Source organism: Podarcis cretensis (assembly GCF_951804945.1).
Source record: "Podarcis cretensis genome assembly, chromosome: 6".
Taxonomy (NCBI): domain Eukaryota; kingdom Metazoa; phylum Chordata; class Lepidosauria; order Squamata; family Lacertidae; genus Podarcis; species Podarcis cretensis.
The window spans coordinates 84,475,330-84,494,439 of NC_137175.1; the positions used below are offsets into that span (position 1 = coordinate 84,475,330).

The window sequence follows — 19,110 nt, forward strand, 5'->3', positions numbered from 1 at the left end:
AATGAACGGTATATTGTTAGTCCAGATCATGGGATGCACAGGTTGTTTGTTCCCTCATGGTCCCTCGAGTCTTGAGTATCCTACCACCACAAACATATTTGCTTAGATATATTTCAGCAGAAACTGGTGTCCAGGACTGTGACTAAAATACTTATTTACTCTTGAAGGCAAAGCACACTGTGCTCATGTGTAGAAATGTGCTTTCCATTCTGAGCTTCGGAAGAACTTTGAGGGGAAATAATGTTAGTTTTGTATTGCTTCCAATCATTACCAGCTGCACAAAACTTATTTTCTGAACCAGGTAATTCTCTCACCATCTGCTGCTGCCAATAGAAACGAGTATATGTTGTTGACACACGTCTAGTAGACCTTTTGGCTAGTAATCATCATAAAGCATCACTAGAAATTGGTTCAGAACCATTCAGTATGGCATCTGCAGGTGTGGCAATTTCTTCTGAAAGTATATTTTACTCAAATGACCTTTTTGAATAACTTTTAGAAGCAGGCAGTGCATTCTGATTCAGCTGTGTTCTTATTTTCTGTCTCTGTGGCATTCCTTTTCTCACTCTGAGGTGCACATTTCATAGAATTTTAGGGTTGGAAGGGACCAAGAAAGTTATCAAGTCCAACCCCCTGGAATGCAGGAATATTTTGCCCAATGTGGAACTTGAACCCATGACCTTTGAGATTTAGAGTCTCATGCTTTACTGCAAAGATTTAGTAAGCCTTCTAGTTTTAACACCCCTCCCCCTTTGTCTTATTTCCTGTCATTGAGGAAGAACTCCAATTTCTTTTTTCCCCCAATAGGTTTTTTTTGATGTTACACTTAGGAAAGATGTACTTGCAAAAGAAAAAGATTGGCAAGAAGTTTGGTGTCAATACAGAATGAAAGTACCTCTTTACGGGAACTAGATAAAGATTTCGGTAAATAATGACTCAATGCTCCAAAGTTCAGGTAGTTTGTGAATGTGATTATTTTAAGAGGTTAGCGGTATCATTCTTCCCTCTCCTGGTGCTCACTTCTTCCTCTGTCTCTGTGTATTACTTGCTTCGGGATGATAACTGCAGTTCTGTTGGAATTATTTGCCCTTGCTGTAGGGGACAATGGTTACTATAACACGGAGTTAAATCTTCTCTCTTTCCAGGACATCTATATTCCTAGCAGCAAAATAATAATAATAATAATAATAATAATAATAATAATAATATGAAATAACAGTATACAGACCTGGGTTATCATTTCAATCTTTTTATTTACAGTACTATGATTTAGTTAAAGCAGCTTACACATACCAGTAACAAGATGGTACTTACCCACAGGCTTGAAGGAATGGGTTTCCCAAATCTAAAATCTGACTGCACAGTCAGATTTTAGATTTGGGAAACCCATTCCTTCAGGCTCACAATCTAAAAGACTGAATGCAAGAGGAAAAGAGCTTGGAAGGGAGGAGGAAAACAGCAAACCCAAATTCTACAGCTACAGTGTTCTCTTAACAACCAACTATAATGGCAAAGAGAGGAGAAACCAAAAGTTGCTATTCGCTCAGCAGAGCCTATGGGAAGCCCTGTAGTTCCTTTTTTTATTTTTATTAATTTTTAAGAGAATTTTTCTTTTACAAATTATATAAACACACTCATATTCAAAATGATAAACAATTTTTTTTTACTTCCCCCTGCCCCCTCTGCAATCCTCATACTTTTATATTTATTCCACATTTCCTTTATAACCGTATTGCCAGTTTATAAATCTTTACGGCTCTTTTCCCTTTTACAATACCCTTTCTCATTCACAAAGCCTCTTTAAAACCAACTAGCGTTGTCTGCTCATCACAAATATTTTCCAGATAAATCGTAAACTTTCTCCAGTCCTGAGTGAACTTGTGGTCTTTTTGGTATCTAATTTTTCCTGTCAATTTGTCTAGTTCAGCAAAGTCTATCAGTTTCCGTCTCCATTCTTCCAGTGTCGGTAGTTCTTCTTGTTTCCATTTTTGGGCCATTAAGATTCTTGCCGCAGTCACTGCATATTGAAAAATTTATAGTCACTTCTATTGATTTCTCTTCCTGTGATTCCCAACAAAAAGGCTTCTGGTTTCTTCACAAACATATATTTAAACATCTTTTTCAACTCATTATATATCATTTCCCAGAAACCTTTTACTTTCTTACACTCCCACCACATATGGTAAAACGACCCTTCCCTTTCCTTACACTTCCAACATTTATTACAGGTTTTATACATTTTTGCTAGTTTAACGGGAGTGATATACCATCTATATACCATATTCATAATATTTTCCTTTATCGTCATACATGCAGTGAATTTCATGTTTTCCTTCCATACTTTCTCCCAATCTGCTAGTTGTATATTATAACCAAAGTCCCTGGCCCAATGTATCATAACCGATTTAACTTCTTCGTCTTTTGTTTGCCATTCCAATAGCATTTTGTACATTTTTGACAGTACCTTATAATCATTATTTATTATTTCTTTTTGAAATCTAGACTCTCCTTCAATATATCTCCTCTCTTTACAATCCTTTTTAAACATTTCATTTGTTTGGAAGTAGTGCAACCAATCATATACATATTTTTTGACTTGTTCATATGGCTTCAATTTCCACTTCCCCCCTTCTTTAATTACAATGTCCCCATAAGTCATCCAATCCTCTCTCATGTTTATCTTTTTGACACTCATGACCTCCAGTGGGGATAACCAACGAGGTACATTTGGTTCCAGAATATTTTGGTACCTGTCCCATATTTCTATTAGGGCACCTCTAAAAATGTGATTGGCAAAACCTTTATGAACTTTCTTCTTCCCCAACCATAAATATGCGTGCCAACCAAACCTGTTGTCAAACCCTTCTAAATCCAATAATTTATTGTTTTTTAGTGTTATCCAGTCCTTTAACCAACAGAGACAAGATGCTTCATAATAATGTTTCAGGTCTGGCAGGGCGAAGCCACCTCTTTCCTTCGCCCTGTAGAAGCCCTGTAGTTCCATCTCTCATTCTGCTATATTTTGTTAGAACTTGAGCCATAATTTTGAATAACCAATTTTTAAATTTCTGCACATGCCTGCAAGCTATGCTACATGTGTAACAGATTACATGGGGAAGCTGCCAGGCTTTGTCTGAGCACATATTTCTTGCTGCTCTTTCAGTTCCCAAAACCTTTAAGGGAAATTCAGCTACAAGAGACAACAGAAATGTGTGTCTGAATTTGCTAGCGGCTCATCCTTGCCTATGAACATGGGCAGCTGGTGGCTGTACATGAAAGTACCATTACTAATGCCAGCTAGGGAGCTGTCTCTTGGATACGATCAGGAAGATTCCCAGAGGAAGAAGACAGAAATGTTACCAGAGCCATTTGGAACTCTGGCCACATAAAAAACAACAACAAAAAAGCCTTCTTTGCAGCCATACTTCTGAGGTAATGTTTGAATTGGCTGTTATTTGGGTACAAACAGAAACACTTTCCCATTCTGGCTTAAACATTCAAGAAGGTTCCTTTCAAGATCATGAAATGCAATGCAATACTCTAGAACTTTCTTGTCACGGTGCCCTCAAATTCCATAGGTCATAGAATCCTGGAACCTCAAATCCTTTTTTCTTTTTCCTTTTAAAATTTATAAAACAAAAATCCTTAAACATAACTTTGCTGAATTTATAGAAATCACAGCCTTATTTTGGGGGTTGCCACATTTGCTTCCAAAATGATAGGCACTTAACTCCTCAAGTTTGTTATTGTTGTTGTTTAGTCATTTAGTTGTGTCCGACTCTTCATGACCCCATGGACCAGAGCACGCCAGGCATTCCTGTCTTCCACTGCCTCCCGCAGTTTGGTCAAACTCATGTAGGTAGCTTCGAGAACACTGTCTAACCATCTCGTCCTCTGTCGTCCCCTTCTCCTTGTGCCCTCCATCTTTCCCACCATCAAGGTCTTTTACAGGGAGTCTTCTCTTCTCATGAGGTGGCCATAGCATTGTATGTCGATCTGTCAAGTTTGTTGGAATAATTTCTAGACATTATCTAAAACTCAAATTAAATAATAATAATCTACAGGCACACCGGATCTTCTCACATTATGCCAGTGATGTAGGAACCAGTTGTCCATTGCAAGATCCCATTCTCTTCAGATGAGTATCTATATTTCGGAATGACACAGCAGGGCCACTTGCACAGATCCCTTCACCTTAATTTCACCTTCTTTCACGGGGACACGGGTGGAGCTGTGGTCTAAACCACTGAGCCTCTTGGGCTTGCCGATCAGAAGGTTGGCAGTTCGAATTCCCACGACGGAGTGAGCGCCCGTTGCTCTGTCCCAGCTCCTGCCAACTTAGCAGTTCAAAAGCACACCAAGTAGATAAAAAGGTACCGCAGCAACGGGAAGGTAAATGACGTTTCTGTGAGCTCTGGTTTCCATAACGGTGTCCCATTGCACCAGAAGCGGTTTAGTCATCCTGGACACATGACCAGGAAAGCTGTCTGTGGACAAACGCCGGCTCCCTCGGCCTGAAAGCGAGATGAGCGCTGCAGCTCCCTTTGACTGGACTTAACTGTCCAGGGGTCCTTTACCTTTTACCTTTCACAGTATGATGTTCGTCAGGTGGGATCCATGTGCTTGTCCCTATGGTGTCATATGAGTTTGCCTCAGTGGTTTCCTTGGCGATTAGGTAACATGAGCCAGTCCCTCAGCGACATTTTCATTTCATTCCTTAGTTTCTCACTTCCTCTCTCCCTTTCTTTTCAGACCTTTTACTTCACTACAGTTATTTCCTCTTCAACCACTGCCTAATCTGATACTGGTTTGTACCTAGGGTTAAGGAAATACCCACAGTCCCCCTCCCCGTCTAAATCTGCAATCCTAACCCCTTTTACCTAGGAGTATGCTCCACTGAATTCAAGAGGACTTACATGTAATTATAAATGATTAAGCTTGCACAGTTAGTCTCTCCTGGCTGTCATAAAATTGGTTAGGATGCCCTCATTCCCTCTGAGCCAGGGCTTTTTTTGAGCCAGAACTCACTGCAACTCAGTTCTGGCACCTCTCAGGTGAGCGCTATTGCCCCTCTAAGAGAACAAGGGAGGTGTTCGTGGTGAGTTCCAACACCATATTTTCTTGAAAAATAGCACCGATGGTAGCTTAGCATAACTTTCCCCCCCTAAACTGCGCCACTGAAAGAGTTTATTCTACAGTATACTGAGACTGTGTATCTTGGGATATACAAAAGAATAAATATGCTTTAGCTATAGCCTGTTGACGTTTATGAAAAGTCCTGATAACTTTGCCTAAGGTCAATTGAGTCTGAATTGGGTATATTCACAGTCCAGAGAGAACCTGGCAGTCATGGTCTTCTGAAATTTATGAAAAGACCTGTTAACTCTGCCCAAGGTCAATCTGAGTGTAATGGGTGCATCCACAGCCAAGACAGAATATGGCAGAACACTGGGCATAAATTTTATTTTGGGAAAGAACAATTTAAAAATGAGCATAAATTAGTTTCACTGGGGAAACAACAACAAAAAAGGTATTTCTGCCATATGTATTCAACCTTGTCTACAGAATTACTTATGTAAATGTTGGGATATGGTATAAAGGCAAGCCATTAGATCCATGTTTGCCATGCTTGAATTCCCTTCCAATAAATGGATTGCTGACTGACTTCCTGGGGATAAGATGGGGGGAAGGGGATATGAAGTATGCTGCAGGCTTGAATGAATTTCTATATACACACTAGAATCTGAATACCGCCTAATTTTATGCTGTGGGCAAAGTCAGTGAACCATCATAATCTTGATCAGACATAAGCTGCCTCTTGGTAGTGCATTGCATATTTCCAATCCAAATAGCATTCACTGAAGAAATCCTGCCTGCTCGGGAAAATGTTTCCTGCTGAAACAGTACCATTAAGACTGCATGTGGCACTCCCATTATTTGGATGTGGTCTTTCTGTGTCTTTTGCTACCTGATTCTTTAACACAGTGCTTCCCAAAGTGGGCGATACCACCCCCTGGGGGACACTGGAAGGATCCAGAGAGGCAGTAGTAGACTTGGGGAGGGGGGAGCATTGAATAAAAATAAGGGGGCGGTGGAAGCATAAGGAAAGAAGAGAAGGAAATTTTGAAAGGAGAAATTTTGAAAGAAGAGAAGGAAATTTCCACCTGTTATGTAATGACACATCCAGGTTGGGCGCCATTGTGGGACAGTGACCATGCCTCGTATTGGAGGCCAGGGGTTTTCCTGGGCTTGGGTGAACCATTTTCAGCTTCACCGAGGCTCAGGAAGTGGATCATAGCTTGTCTGCCTATTTACAACTTCATCTTTCTTTACTGTGTTGTAGGATGGAGATCACACTTCTGACACATCCTTTTATGGGACGTGGGTGGCGCTGTGAGTTAAACCACAGAGCCTAGGACTTGCCGATCAGAAGGTCAGTGGTTCGAATCCCTGTGATGGGGTGAGCTCCCATTGCTCGGTCCCTGCTCCTGCCAACCTAGCAGTTTGAAAGCATGTCAAAGTGCAAGTAGATCAATAGGTACCGCTGTGGTGGGAAGGTAAACGGCGTTTCCGTGTGCTGCTCTGGTTTGCCAGAAGTGGCTTAGTCATGCTGGCCACATGACCCAGAAGCTGTACGCCGGCTCCCTCGGCCAATAAAGTGAGATGAGCGCCACAACCCCAGAGTCGGTCACGACTGGACCTAATGGTCAGGGGTCCCTTTACCTTTACCTTTAGGATGGAGGTAGACATATTGATACATAAAAGAATGCAAATTTGTTACTGCATCTTCATTTGTTTGCTTAAAGAAGGTAGATTTCTGAGGGGCATTGAGTAATTTTTCTCTAAAAAAGGGGTGGTAGGTCAAATAAGTTTGGGAACCTCTGCTTTAACAGAAGGTAAAAAAGAAAAGAAAAGGTAAAGGACCCCTGGACGGTTAAGTCCAGTCAAAGGCAACTATGGGGTTGCGGCGCTCATCTCACTTTCAGGCCAAGGGAGCTGGCGTTTGTTCACAGAATGCTTTCCGGGTCATGTGGCCAACATGACTAAACCGCTTCTGGTGCAACAGAACACCGTGACGGAAACCAGAGTCCATGGAAACACCATTTACCTTCCTGCTACAGCGGTACCTATTTATCTAGTTGCACTGACATGCATTTGAGCTGCTAGGTTGGTAGAAGCTGGGACAGAGCAACGGGAGCTCACCCCGTCGTGGGGATTCAAACCCCAGACCTTTCCATTGGCAAACCCAAGAGGCTCAGTGGTTTAGACCACAGCACCACCCGTGTTTACCTTTACCTTTACCGTTAACAGAAGATGCTTGGCATTGAACATTGGTCCTTCTGCAGGCAACATGCATGCTCTACCTGAATTATAGTCTGTCTGCACAACATATGTCATATGTATAGCATATAGGACTGATCCATATGCCATGGAGAGCAGAACACCACATACCAGTATTATATCTACTGGTAAAATTACATTTCTTTGTAAGGATTTCTTACAAGTGCATGTGCATCTCACAGCAAGCATAATGGCTTGCCTGTTTGAAACAATTCTCTGCAGAGCTTTCATTTCACCTCTTAACCCTTTTCTTTCAGAAGCAGTTTGTGCATTTAGCCACAAGTCATTGTGATTACCCATTGGGTGATGTGTTATTATGCATGTGCATCAGTCCTTTGCAGACTCATCTTAATATATGAAATTCACTAACAGATGCAGTGTCAAAGTTAGGCATTTCAAATAAAGTTCATTTGAAGAATTGATTTCCATTGTTGTGTACGCAGCACCTGATGTTCTCTGCTAAGCATAAATACAGCATGTAGAACCTAGGAATGAGGCAAATTGGCTAATTGCATTTGCTTGCAAAATCCATATCCATGCCCATTCTGTGTCCACGTTTAAAAGACCTGGCAGCTAGTCTTCAGCACCTGGTAATTTTTACTCACCTGGTCTTGCCTCTGGGACCACACAATTCTACCTAACTGAACAAGGGACATAAGCTGATAATAATAGCATTTCTTCACTGCACAGTCAAATTCACAGTGTTGATTAACAAAATATGGTGGTTTAAATCCCTTTTTAGGTTTAAACCCCTAAAAAATGGCTGTAATGCAACAAGTTCTCTAACAGAAAATGTAATTTCTCTAACAGAAAATATCAGGAATGTGGAGAAAATTATGAGACCCTTGTACAACTTTTATTTCAGCTGCTTAGTAGATCCTACCAATTCCAAGGTGTCTATCAGCTTTTGAGATACAGTGGTACCTCGGATTAAGTACTTAATTCATTCTGGAAGTCCGTTCTTAACCTGAAACTGTTCTTAACCTGAAGCACCACTTTAGCTAATGGGGTCTCCTGCTGCTGCTGCGCCGCCGGAGCACGATTTCTGTTCTCATCCTGAAGCAAAGTTCTTAACCCGAGGGACTATTTCTGGATTAGCGGAGTCTATAACCTGAAGTGTATGTAACCTGAAGCGTATGTAACCCAAGGTACCACTGTAAAGCGGTAATATTAATATTGAAATACATGAATTTTAAAGACACCCAGAAGTCACTTTTAAAGAACACACAGAACATAGCATGAAATGGAGTACATTATTTAAAGTTTTCTTTTTTCCCCTACCCTGCTCCTTTGGTCATATCTGGAAAAACGGCAGTCCACTATCTAAACTGATGTAGCACAAGAAGGAAAAGTATTTGCAGTGTGGGGGTACACTTCAGTACAAGTTCTGAGAGCCCCTCCACATTCATCCTGGTTAGCTTGCACAAAACTTAATGGAGGTTACATTATATCCCGTCTTCACTAAATATTTGCTTTGCTTTGTTTGTTTGTGGGGCTGCTATACAACAATAAGTGTTTGTATTTGCTAGCAGGGTGCCTACAATTCTTCCCTTAGTCCCCTCATCATTTTTAGTGCATTCCAGGCCATCTTTACCTGGGGGTGCAAGGGGTGTGGGGCACCTGGGCGCCGAATTCTGGGGCACCTTTGACACAACTGATCTTGCGCCACCTGCCTGCTAATGCTGCTGCAGGGAGAGTTCTCTGGAAAGCCTCACTCACCAAAGCCGGGAGGAGGGGGAGTGACAGGAAAGAGGGAGAGACAGACAGAAACAGAATGCGCCTATTTAGCGATGGGAGCGTGCCCAAGAAGAACTCATATATGCACGCTCGCAAGGACCCTCCCAGCTCCTTTAGAAATAAGGTTGCTTCCACAATGAAAGGCTGCCTGAGATGGCTCTCTTACGTATGCGCACAATGCATATCTCAATGTGCCCATCTCATTTTTCAGACACCTCCCTGTGACCGTAAGCGCATGCATGGAGTCTTTACACCGATTCCCAATGTGTTCTTTGTCTTCTTTGGAAAAGCTGGTTTTAAACAAAACACACACACAAACTCCTTTTGGAGCCGTGCATTTGGAGCGCTATTTATCAAATGATAATAGTTACATAAGGCATAATCAAAGTTAATTTGGGGGCTAAACTAAATTTGGGGGCGCTGGGTGGATCTGTGCACCCTGGCAGTGCATATCTAAAGACGGCCCTGTGTTCATTTCCCCAACACTTTCCAAAACACAGAAAGCCCTTTATAAAAAGTGGACACGTTGCACCAGGGTAACAGAGTGCATTTATTACCCAAACCTAAAATTCTGATGTGCAACTGAATCCCTCCTGCAAAATACTGACATTCTGGAGCAGTTCCTGGCTACAAGTTCTTCTAATGGACAGGTGGGGAAGAAAAGGAAAGAAGGAACCAAAATTTTCTGCCATGTTTGTGAATTGTGAAATATTATTATGTTGACAACAAGTGTATTTCGATGTGTGCCAAAGATTTGATCCCCTCCCAAGCATAATTGTCCTAGTATGTATCTACCCCTAGTTACAGGTGTTGTTTTTGTTTTTATTCATTCTTTTCTTTACATAGTATTTGTGGAATTCAACATCTGGAACGAGCAGGAAACAAGCTGACACTCTTTGACTCCCTTTATTTCTGCATAGTGACATTTTCCACTGTGGGCTTTGGGGATGTTACTCCCAAGATCTGGCCTTCAAAACTGCTGGTTGTCATTATGATCTGTGTTGCCCTTGTGGTGTTGCCAATACAGGTAATTTTTCCCCCTCGTTATAAAAAAGGGGGGGGGGGGTAAATAGGGATGCATTGTTAAAAGTGAAATGTTCATTTTACACGATTTTTTCAAAATAGCCATATACATATTCTTGCATTTACCGTATTTTTTGCTCTATAAGACTCACTTTTTCCCTACTAAAAAGTAAGGGAAAATGTGTGTGCGTCTTATGGAGCGAATGCAGGCTGCGCAACTATCCCAGAAGCCAGAACAGCAAGAGGAATTGCTGCTTTCACTGCGCAGCGATCCCTCTTGCTGTTTTGGCTTCTGAGATTCAGAATATTTTTTTCCTTGTTTTCCTCCTCCAAAAACTAGGTGCATCTTGTGGTCTGGTGCGTCTTATAGAGCGAAAAATACAGTACGAACAAAGCATCAGTTTCTGGTGTTTCCTCTTTACTGGAGAAGGTTTCTGTTGACATTGAAATAAGCATTGAATACATTTTTCACATCTGCTTGGGATGAGTGAGCTTTCGTCTTTGTTCCATTGAAGCATGTATGGATGTATGCAACTAAATCATATTCCGTTCAGTCCCCTTGAAATCAAGAGAATTAAACTAGTATCATGCCCACGGATTTCACTTGGTCCACTCTGAGCGTACCTTGGCTAGTTTAAATCCCTAGATCCTATACCTTACTTTTGGAAGAAATTAGTTGTTTTTTACTGAGAGGTATTTAATGAATTAAAATGTATTTAACTTGTATTCTGTATTTCTTGTTTAGTTTAAGAGAGACTGGATGAGGAACCAAAAACACCTGTTTCAGAAGCAGAATGTGTGTGTGTGTGTGTGTGTGTGTGTGTTTGTGTTGCTGATTCCTTGCTTCTCCTCACTCCTAACCTGAAACCCCTCACACACTCACTTCCCTTTTATTTATTTATTTTGCAAGCGCATCTTTGGCTGGTTTTAATTTCCATCCAGATCTTTATTGCTTAGCCGAAGGCATCGCGAGTCATTTGACAGTGCAGTAAAAATGTGGAATGTGATTAAAACATAAACTCATTGCATCCACACAGAATGATGCACTGAATTCAGAAATTTGATACAGATTGTAAACAATTATTTTTTAAAAAACTTCACTAGGAATTTAATTTTCAATGTTTACTTCATCTTTAACATAAAATGCAGGTATAATATTCCCCACTCCATACGAGACAGGGGGAATTGGAACCTATCAACCACAGTCAACCAATTAATTACTTTTATTTATTTAGGATATTTGTTGGCTATTCTTCTGCAAAAGCTTCTCAAATCAGCTTACAGTAATAAAGGCAATAAAATTCTTTGAGGGAAGCCATGACTGTTTAAAGTGGTATGATACCTTTGATCCAATAAGGAGTTCATTGTGTGTTTCTGCACACAAGGCACAAGCACACGAAGTCATTGCAAGTTATAAACCCTGGGCATTTTGATGGTGGTTCTTGTCGATGATATTTGCTTAATGGTGAGGATTTGTTTAGTACAGTTCCACCTTGGATCCCAAACGTCTTGATACTTGGACGTTTTGGCTCCCGAACGCTGCAAACCTGGAAGTGAGTGTTCCAGTTTGTGAATGTTCTTCAGAACCCAAATGTCCGATGGGGCTTCTGTGACTTCTGATTGGCTGCAGGAGCTTCCTGCAGCCAATCAGAAGCTGCACTTTGGTTTCCGAACATTTTGAAAGTCGAACGGACTTCCGGAACGGATTCCATTTGACTTCCAAGGAACGACTGTATTAGAAACCCATAACAGTATAATAACCTCCTGGCATGATTTGCAGTTCTTTATGATTTAGCCTTTGGCAAGCATGCACACTGTGCTCTGTGGCTCAAGACATTTCACCCCACAATCTTGCCTCTCCTATCAGAGCCACTCTTCACATACCTTTCAGTTCAAGGACTGTACTTCTTCAGAATGCAGTTGGAAAACCGTATCAAAAATTCTAGCTTTCCAAATGCAAGTAGATTAGGCTATAGCCCAATCCTCTGCCTGAAGTCCTACCTTTGCATAACTAAGAAGCTTTACTGTGAAGGGAGCCTCTAAACCTGTGAATTTGGATTTGCTTTTTGCTTTCATATAACATATATATTATAACTCTTGCTGACAGTTCTTCCATGCATGAGTATCATTCACTGAGTGCTGAATCAATGTGTGATCCGCATATGTGAATGAGCCATAAATCATCAGATTAAAACACCACAAATAAAAGTTTCTAGGCAACTGGACCACAAGGTCTCTCTGTGTCTGCTCTGTTGGCTCCATGGGATCTACATATTTGACATTTGCACTGAAATATACACAAATCACTCTTACCTTTCCATTTTTTATTTTTTATTTTGCAGTTTGAACAGCTCGCTTATTTATGGATGGAAAGACAAAAATCAGGTGGAAATTATAGTCGACACAGAGCTCAGACAGAAAAACACGTGGTGTTGTGTGTCAGTTCTCTTAAGATTGACCTCCTCATGGATTTCCTAAACGAATTCTATGCTCATCCTAGGCTACAGGTAATCCAAGCAGATCAGAATATCAGTTGAGGCAGAAATCTCCTGCAGACTATCTTCTAAAACATTTAGTTCAGGCATGACTTGAAATGTTCATCTTGGCCAGCTTCACTAGACCAAAAGTCAAGCAGCATTAACAAAAAACTATGTTATTCCAGATGTTGAAAACCGATAGAGCACCCAATTTTTCCTTTTGTTGGGGTTTCTGGAGCTTGTTCAGTGCCCATAGCTATTTCTATTTTTATTTTGGAATGGTGAGATGTCTTTGGGAACATGTAAAATTCATGTTTCCTTCTGAAGAACCACAGATTGTTTTCCATGGCCTGCAATGCTTAAAAAAACCAAACACTTTGCTTTGGGAAGTGATTTGTATTCATCACAGCATGGTGCATAGCTTTCTACTTCAATATCTTGCTGGACAGCTTTGGCATCGGCAAAATCACCGTGGAACTAAATAGCATGGGACCATTTCCTTTCGTTTCCTTTTTTTTTTTTTTTAGAGAACCTGAAAGTGAATATAAATTACCTGTCATAAATGTTCCTTTCACACCACCAGATTTTTAGCTACTAAAAGTTTTAAAAAACAAAACAGTGTTCTACTGGCAAAAGATATATCCATATAGCATTCTCTTTTGCTCTTCCTCTGTTCCTTCTCATATGTGTTTTTGCAGGACTACTATGTGGTCATATTATGCCCCACTGAGATGGATGCTCAAGTTCGAAGAGTGCTCCAGATTCCAATGTGGTCCCAAAGAGTTATCTATCTTCAAGGTTCCGCACTGAAGGATCAGGATCTGCTAAGAGCTAAGTAGGTCAAAAATATCAGTGCTATTTTTTATTTCTTTCCCCCCCTTTCTTTTGCTGTTTGTTACATTATTTTTATCTTCATTAATAGCTGCTAGAGGCAAAATGGAAAGCAGGAGTTGCTTGAAATCTTATATCGTTTGGGATAGTCATTTCTCCTAACAGTGTCAAGAAACAATGTTTGAAATTCTAAGGATTAGCAAATCAGTTTTGAATTTTACTGGTCTTCTTACTTTATTCCTGTTGTGTTTTGCTTTCAAAACTGTTTCCGCGGGGTCTTTGGGCCAAAGCAGAGAATGTGCGAATGTGTTTTATATATAATTTCTTAATTTGGTTTCATCTGAATTAGTGGAATTGCCTTAGGGAAAAGTACACCCTTAGGGATACCTTTATGTACTATGCACAGGCAAACCTGAGTTTACCACTGAATAGCGAGCTACCAGCCATCATGACTCCTTAACACATAGTGCCTGTATAATAGACATATTTATCACATTCACACTAAAATACTTTGAGTGTGATATCATCTTTGGTGATGGGGGGTCAAAGAAGACTGACACCCCACAGTGCTGCTAATACGCTGAAGGTGGATGGGGTTAGTTTTCCTTGAGAACAGAATGACAATAACAAGTACAGTGGTATCTTGGTTCTCAAATGCTTTGGTACTCAAACAACTTGGAATCCAAACACTGCAAACTCAGAAGTAAGTGATCGGGTTTGCGAACTTTTTTTGGAACCCGAACATATTCTGGTTTTAGTGTTACACTTCCGGTTTGACTGCCACACTTCCATTTTGAGTGTTACACTGAGGTCTGTCTGTTTTTGCTATTTATTTTGCATTTTTGTCTTTGCGGCTCTTTTTTGTTTTTGTTTTTGTGACTGTGTGCAACCCAGTTCACCTACTGATTGATTGATTGTGTGACTGCAGTACATTGTTTATTGCTTTCATTTTATGCATCAATGGTCTTGTTAGATAGCAAAATTCATTTTAAATTGCTGTTTCAGAGGTTGTTTTTAAAAGTCTGGAATGGATTAATCCATTTCGCATTACTTTCTATGGGAAAGTGCGCCTTGGTTTTGGAAAGCTTTTTTTTTTTTTTTTTGGAACGGACTTCTGGAACGGATTAAATTTGAGAACCAAGGTACCACTGTAGGTGGGAAAGTATATTATGGGTTTTAGCTTATTTCCGAACCTCATTTCCTTTCTATCAGAGAAAATAACATTTCTCGGTTCAATGGGTGATATCCAATGGTGAAGGGAATTAGTGAAATGGGAACAGAGGCAATTTTGGGGTATTGCCTTGAAACTTCAAAGGTTACCCTCATTGTGTCCCTCTGTCAGTGGACCCAATCATTACTGGAGACCTGCTAATGTGATTAAATGTTCTGTTTTCAAAATTTCCCCTTAAAATATGCAATGAAATTGCTTTAGTCCTTATTTTTAAAAAAGGACTTAGAGCAGCTTTGGAAGCAGCCATAGAAGCAGCAATTAATCATGCTGTACTTTTAATGTAAGGATTTTTCCTTTGTTTTAATTCTTGAGGTAGGGTGTTTCCTGCTTTGTGAAAGTATATGAGAGCCGTCCCCATCAGGCAGGCAGATAGAAAACTAGGCTCAATGAGTACACTGGGCAACAATTTTTTACTTTTTGAATGTTGTCTAGATTTCTGCAATTGATTTAGGGTATTTTTGCAATGCTGAATCAGGAAATGGCATCCGTTTCTCTCCATCAGGTTAGGTTTTTGTGCTATGTTTATTTGAAAAAAATCAGACAAAATTGATTACATTTTTGTGGCATTATCAGCTGATTTTTGTCAACACATATCATCCTAAAAATGTTTTTAAGAGAAAAAAATGTTTTTTCAACAACATATATTAATTACCTGATAGAAACATCGATTACTGTAAACTGAATGGTGGGCTTTGATAAAGGTAAGTACATGTAAATTGCATGTTGCTTCACCATTTTTCAAACTTCAGGGCTTGAACTTCCGTTTCTTGGAACTCCTGGAATGCTCAGAGGCAGGGAGGTCTCTCTTCAGAGTCCAACAGTAGTCAGCCATCATGACTGCGTCCCAGTGACCCTGATACCTGGCCTCCATCTCTTTCATGTCCTGATGGAATCTCTCCCCCTGCTCATCACTCATTGAACCCAGGTTCTCAGGAAACTGGTCCAGATGTGAAAATAGGTAGTGCATCTTGACGCTCATGTTGCAGCCCAGGTTTCTGAAAGCAGTCAGCATGTTGTTGACAAGTTCTGCATAGTTTCTGGCCTTATTGTTGCCAAGAAAGTTCTTCACTACCAAAACAAATGCCTTCCACGCTTCCAGTTCCACTTCGTTCATTGAGTTTCCAAACTCTGGATCTCTGATGAGCTGACGGATCTGAGGACCGTCAAAGATGCCAGCTTTTAACTTCCCCATGGTCAATCCTGGAAAAGCCTGGCACAAGTAAGTGAAGCAGTCACCATCCTTGTCCAGAGCCTTGGTGAACTGCTTGATTAAGCAGAGCTTGATGTGCAGCGGTGGGAAGAGTATTCTGTCTCTTTCCACCAGATGGTCGTTGATAACGTTCCTTTCTTTGCAAGGCACAAATTCCTCCCGCACAGGCCAGTCCTTTTTCGTGTAATGCTGAGCACGGTCCCTACTATCCCACATGCACAGAAAACATGGGTACTTGGTGAAGCCAGACTGTTGTCCCAACAAAAAGTTCACCATCTTCAGGTCAACACAAATAAACCACTTATGCTGATCATAACCAATTTTCTCCAGCACTTACTTCACCTCTTCATAGTTCTCCTTCAGTGTAGTCAAGTGAGCCAGGGTTATAGAGGCAAACTGGTTGCCGTTGTGTAGCAGAACACATTTCAGTGATTGCTTGCTGCTGTCAATGAACAGTCTCCAATCTTTGGGTTCGTACTGTGGCACTCCAAGCTTGAGCAGAAGCTGTGCAATATCTGCACAGTACACCAAGTCCTTCTCTTCCGAGAAAAAACATAGGTACTCTTGATGCCTGTTGTGGAAGAAGCTGATGCGAGCACTGTCAGAGAGGAGGTTTCTTTCCTTCAATCTGGATGCCAACAGTTCGGCAGAGTCCTTTGACAAGCTGAGGTCGCGAACTAGATCATTCAACTCCTTTTGGGAAAATGGATGTGGAGCATCATCTTCAAGAACCACTTCTTCTTCATGACCTTCAACACTGGAGGCATCTTCGTCACTAATGTCAGGAAGTTCTCCGAAGATAGGCACTGGAAATTCATCACAATGAGCTACAGGACGACGTGCTGATTGAAGATCAGGATACTTGAGGCTGCTTCGGTTCTTTCTGTTGATCCCAGTCACATCAACAGCGCAGAAGTAGCAGTCAGTGACATGGTTTGTCGGCTCCCTCCAAACCATGGGAATTCCAAAGTTCAGACTCCTCTTGCCATTGGTCCACCCACGTAGAGTCTCAGTGCATGCCTTGCACACCATGTGTGGCACCCAAGCTTTATCCTGGTCACCAAGTTTAATACCAAAATAAGCATGGTAAGCAACTTTATGCTTTGCCACACCAATTTATGGAAGATTTTGAGGTTTTATGACTTCAAACTGATCCCTTTTCGACATAATCACCCAGAACTATCGGACCTGAATACTTCTTGTCATTAAAATAATCATTTCCAATCAAAACAATTATTCGACATGGCATTTTACCCCCACCAACGTCTTCTAAAATGCTCCACACAAGCATAGGTAAAGGTAAAGGTAAAGGTACCCCTGCCCGTACGGGCCAGTCTTGACAGACTCTGGGGTTGTGCGCCCATCTCACTTAAGAGGCCAGGGGCCAGCGCTGTCCGGAGACACTTCCGGGTCACGTGGCCAACGTGACATCGCTGCTCTGGCAAGCCAGAGCCGCACACGGAAACGCCGTTTACCATCCCGCTGGTAAGCGGTCCCTATTTATCTACTTGCACCCGGAGGTGCTTTCGAACTGCTAGGTTGGCAGGCGCTGGGACCGAGCAGCGGGAGCGCACCCCGCCGCAGGGATTCGAACCGCCGACCTTTCGATCGGCAAGCCCTAGGCACCTGCGTCCCCTCCACACACAAAAACATAAAAAAATGACATGTGGCCATAGCTCAAAAACTTGACCTGATTGAGCAAAACCAATGTGATTTTTGGATTCAGTGCATCAGATTCATCCTAAATCAACTGAAAAAACACAGACAACAAATTTGTTGTTGACCAGTGGTATCTAATGTAATCGACTTCACTGATCCTGACCTCACATCAGCTGTCTTAAGATGTCAGTCAAGTCATAGAAGGGGAAAGAATCTACCCATCAATTTATTTCTGCTTTTCACCTGCATCAGCTTTGGACCTGTGCTTTGCTTATGTAAATAATTCTAAATCTGGGGCCTTGTGAGGAATTATTATCTCAGAATGGTGTGAGCACTTGTTTGACACTAGAAATGTAATCACCACCAGTTCTGTTACCACATTCAGTTTTTCTCTGCTATATCTAGGGCTTCAATGCAATGCTGGTGAGTTGCTGTTTTTCCCCCTTAAAAAGAGACATATCCAGAATCTAACAAGCAGTGTTAGAAACTGAGATATGAAAGCTAGGATAAAATAGCACCTTAAACCTAGGTTATGGGGGCAACAATGGAATGTCTAGGTGCACTCTATTTATAACAAGAATACAAAGCTGAAAATGAATGAACTGCAGCTAAAATAATAGGTACATTTTTCACATGGCCTGGTTCTTCCCCTGCCCACCCTCCTAATATTCTTAAGAGGGTCTCTTCTCCAGCTGGAGTAGCTGGAAGTGGGGAGGCAGAAAAAGGCCCTCCTTTCCTTCCGCTCAGCAGTTTTAATCTGAAATCTTAAGTGCAGTAGTGCACCCAGAGCTCAGAAACTGCTAATAATAATAATAATAATAATAATAATAATAATAATTTGTTTATTTATACCCTGCCCATGTGGCTGGGTTTCCCCAGCCACTCTGGGCAGCTTCCAACTGAATATTAAAAACACAATACAGCATCAAACATTAAAAACTTCCCTAAACAGGGCCACCTTCAGATGTCTTTTAAAAGTAAGATAGTTGCTTATTGCCTTGACATCTGCTGGGAGGGCAGGTGCCACTACCAGGAAGGCCCTCTGCCTGGTTCCCTGTAACTTCATTTCTCACAATGAGGGAACTGCCAAAAGGCCCTCAGTACTCAATCTCCACGTCTGGGTTGAATGTTGAGGGTGGAGACGCTCCTTCAGGTATACTGGGCCGAGGCTGTTTAGGGCTTTAAAGGTCAGCACCAACACTTTGAATTGTGCTCAGAAACGTACTGGGAGCCAATGCAGATCTCTCAGGACTGGTGTTATATGGTCCTGTCGCAAAATGTGCCTAGAATAATGGGAGTTTCAAACACTGCTAACAACTGATTATGGGTTGATCTGTATAATGCAATCCCATCCAAGTAAGATGTACACTGAGTTAAATTTGACTTGCTCCCAGGCAAGTGGATTTAGGATTGCAGCCATGGCATTATCAATGGCATTTGTATGCTGCCTCATAGCATAAAATTCTGTGGGCATTTGCATGGGAGTAAAATCAGTTGAACGCACTAGGATTTACTTTTCAGCAAGCATTTCTTGCAGGGAGAGAGAATCTGTGATGCTCCAGAAATTGTTAAACCACAACTTCCATAATCTTTGATGGCTG

At 41.3% G+C, this 19,110-nt stretch overlaps 1 protein-coding gene across 5 annotated transcripts in view; it reads left to right on the forward strand.

Moving 5' to 3' along the window:
• The window catches only part of KCNT2 (potassium sodium-activated channel subfamily T member 2), a 229,981-nt gene that overhangs the window by 125,196 nt on the left and 85,675 nt on the right, over positions 1–19,110 (forward strand). For all 5 annotated transcript variants that reach the window (XM_079981180.1, XM_079981182.1, XM_079981183.1 and 2 more), the window contains 3 exons: positions 9,925–10,105; positions 12,444–12,608; positions 13,277–13,413. In XM_079981180.1, the coding sequence (XP_079837306.1) occupies positions 9,925–10,105; positions 12,444–12,608; positions 13,277–13,413 (483 nt within the window). The remainder of the gene's footprint in view (positions 1–9,924; positions 10,106–12,443; positions 12,609–13,276; positions 13,414–19,110) is intronic.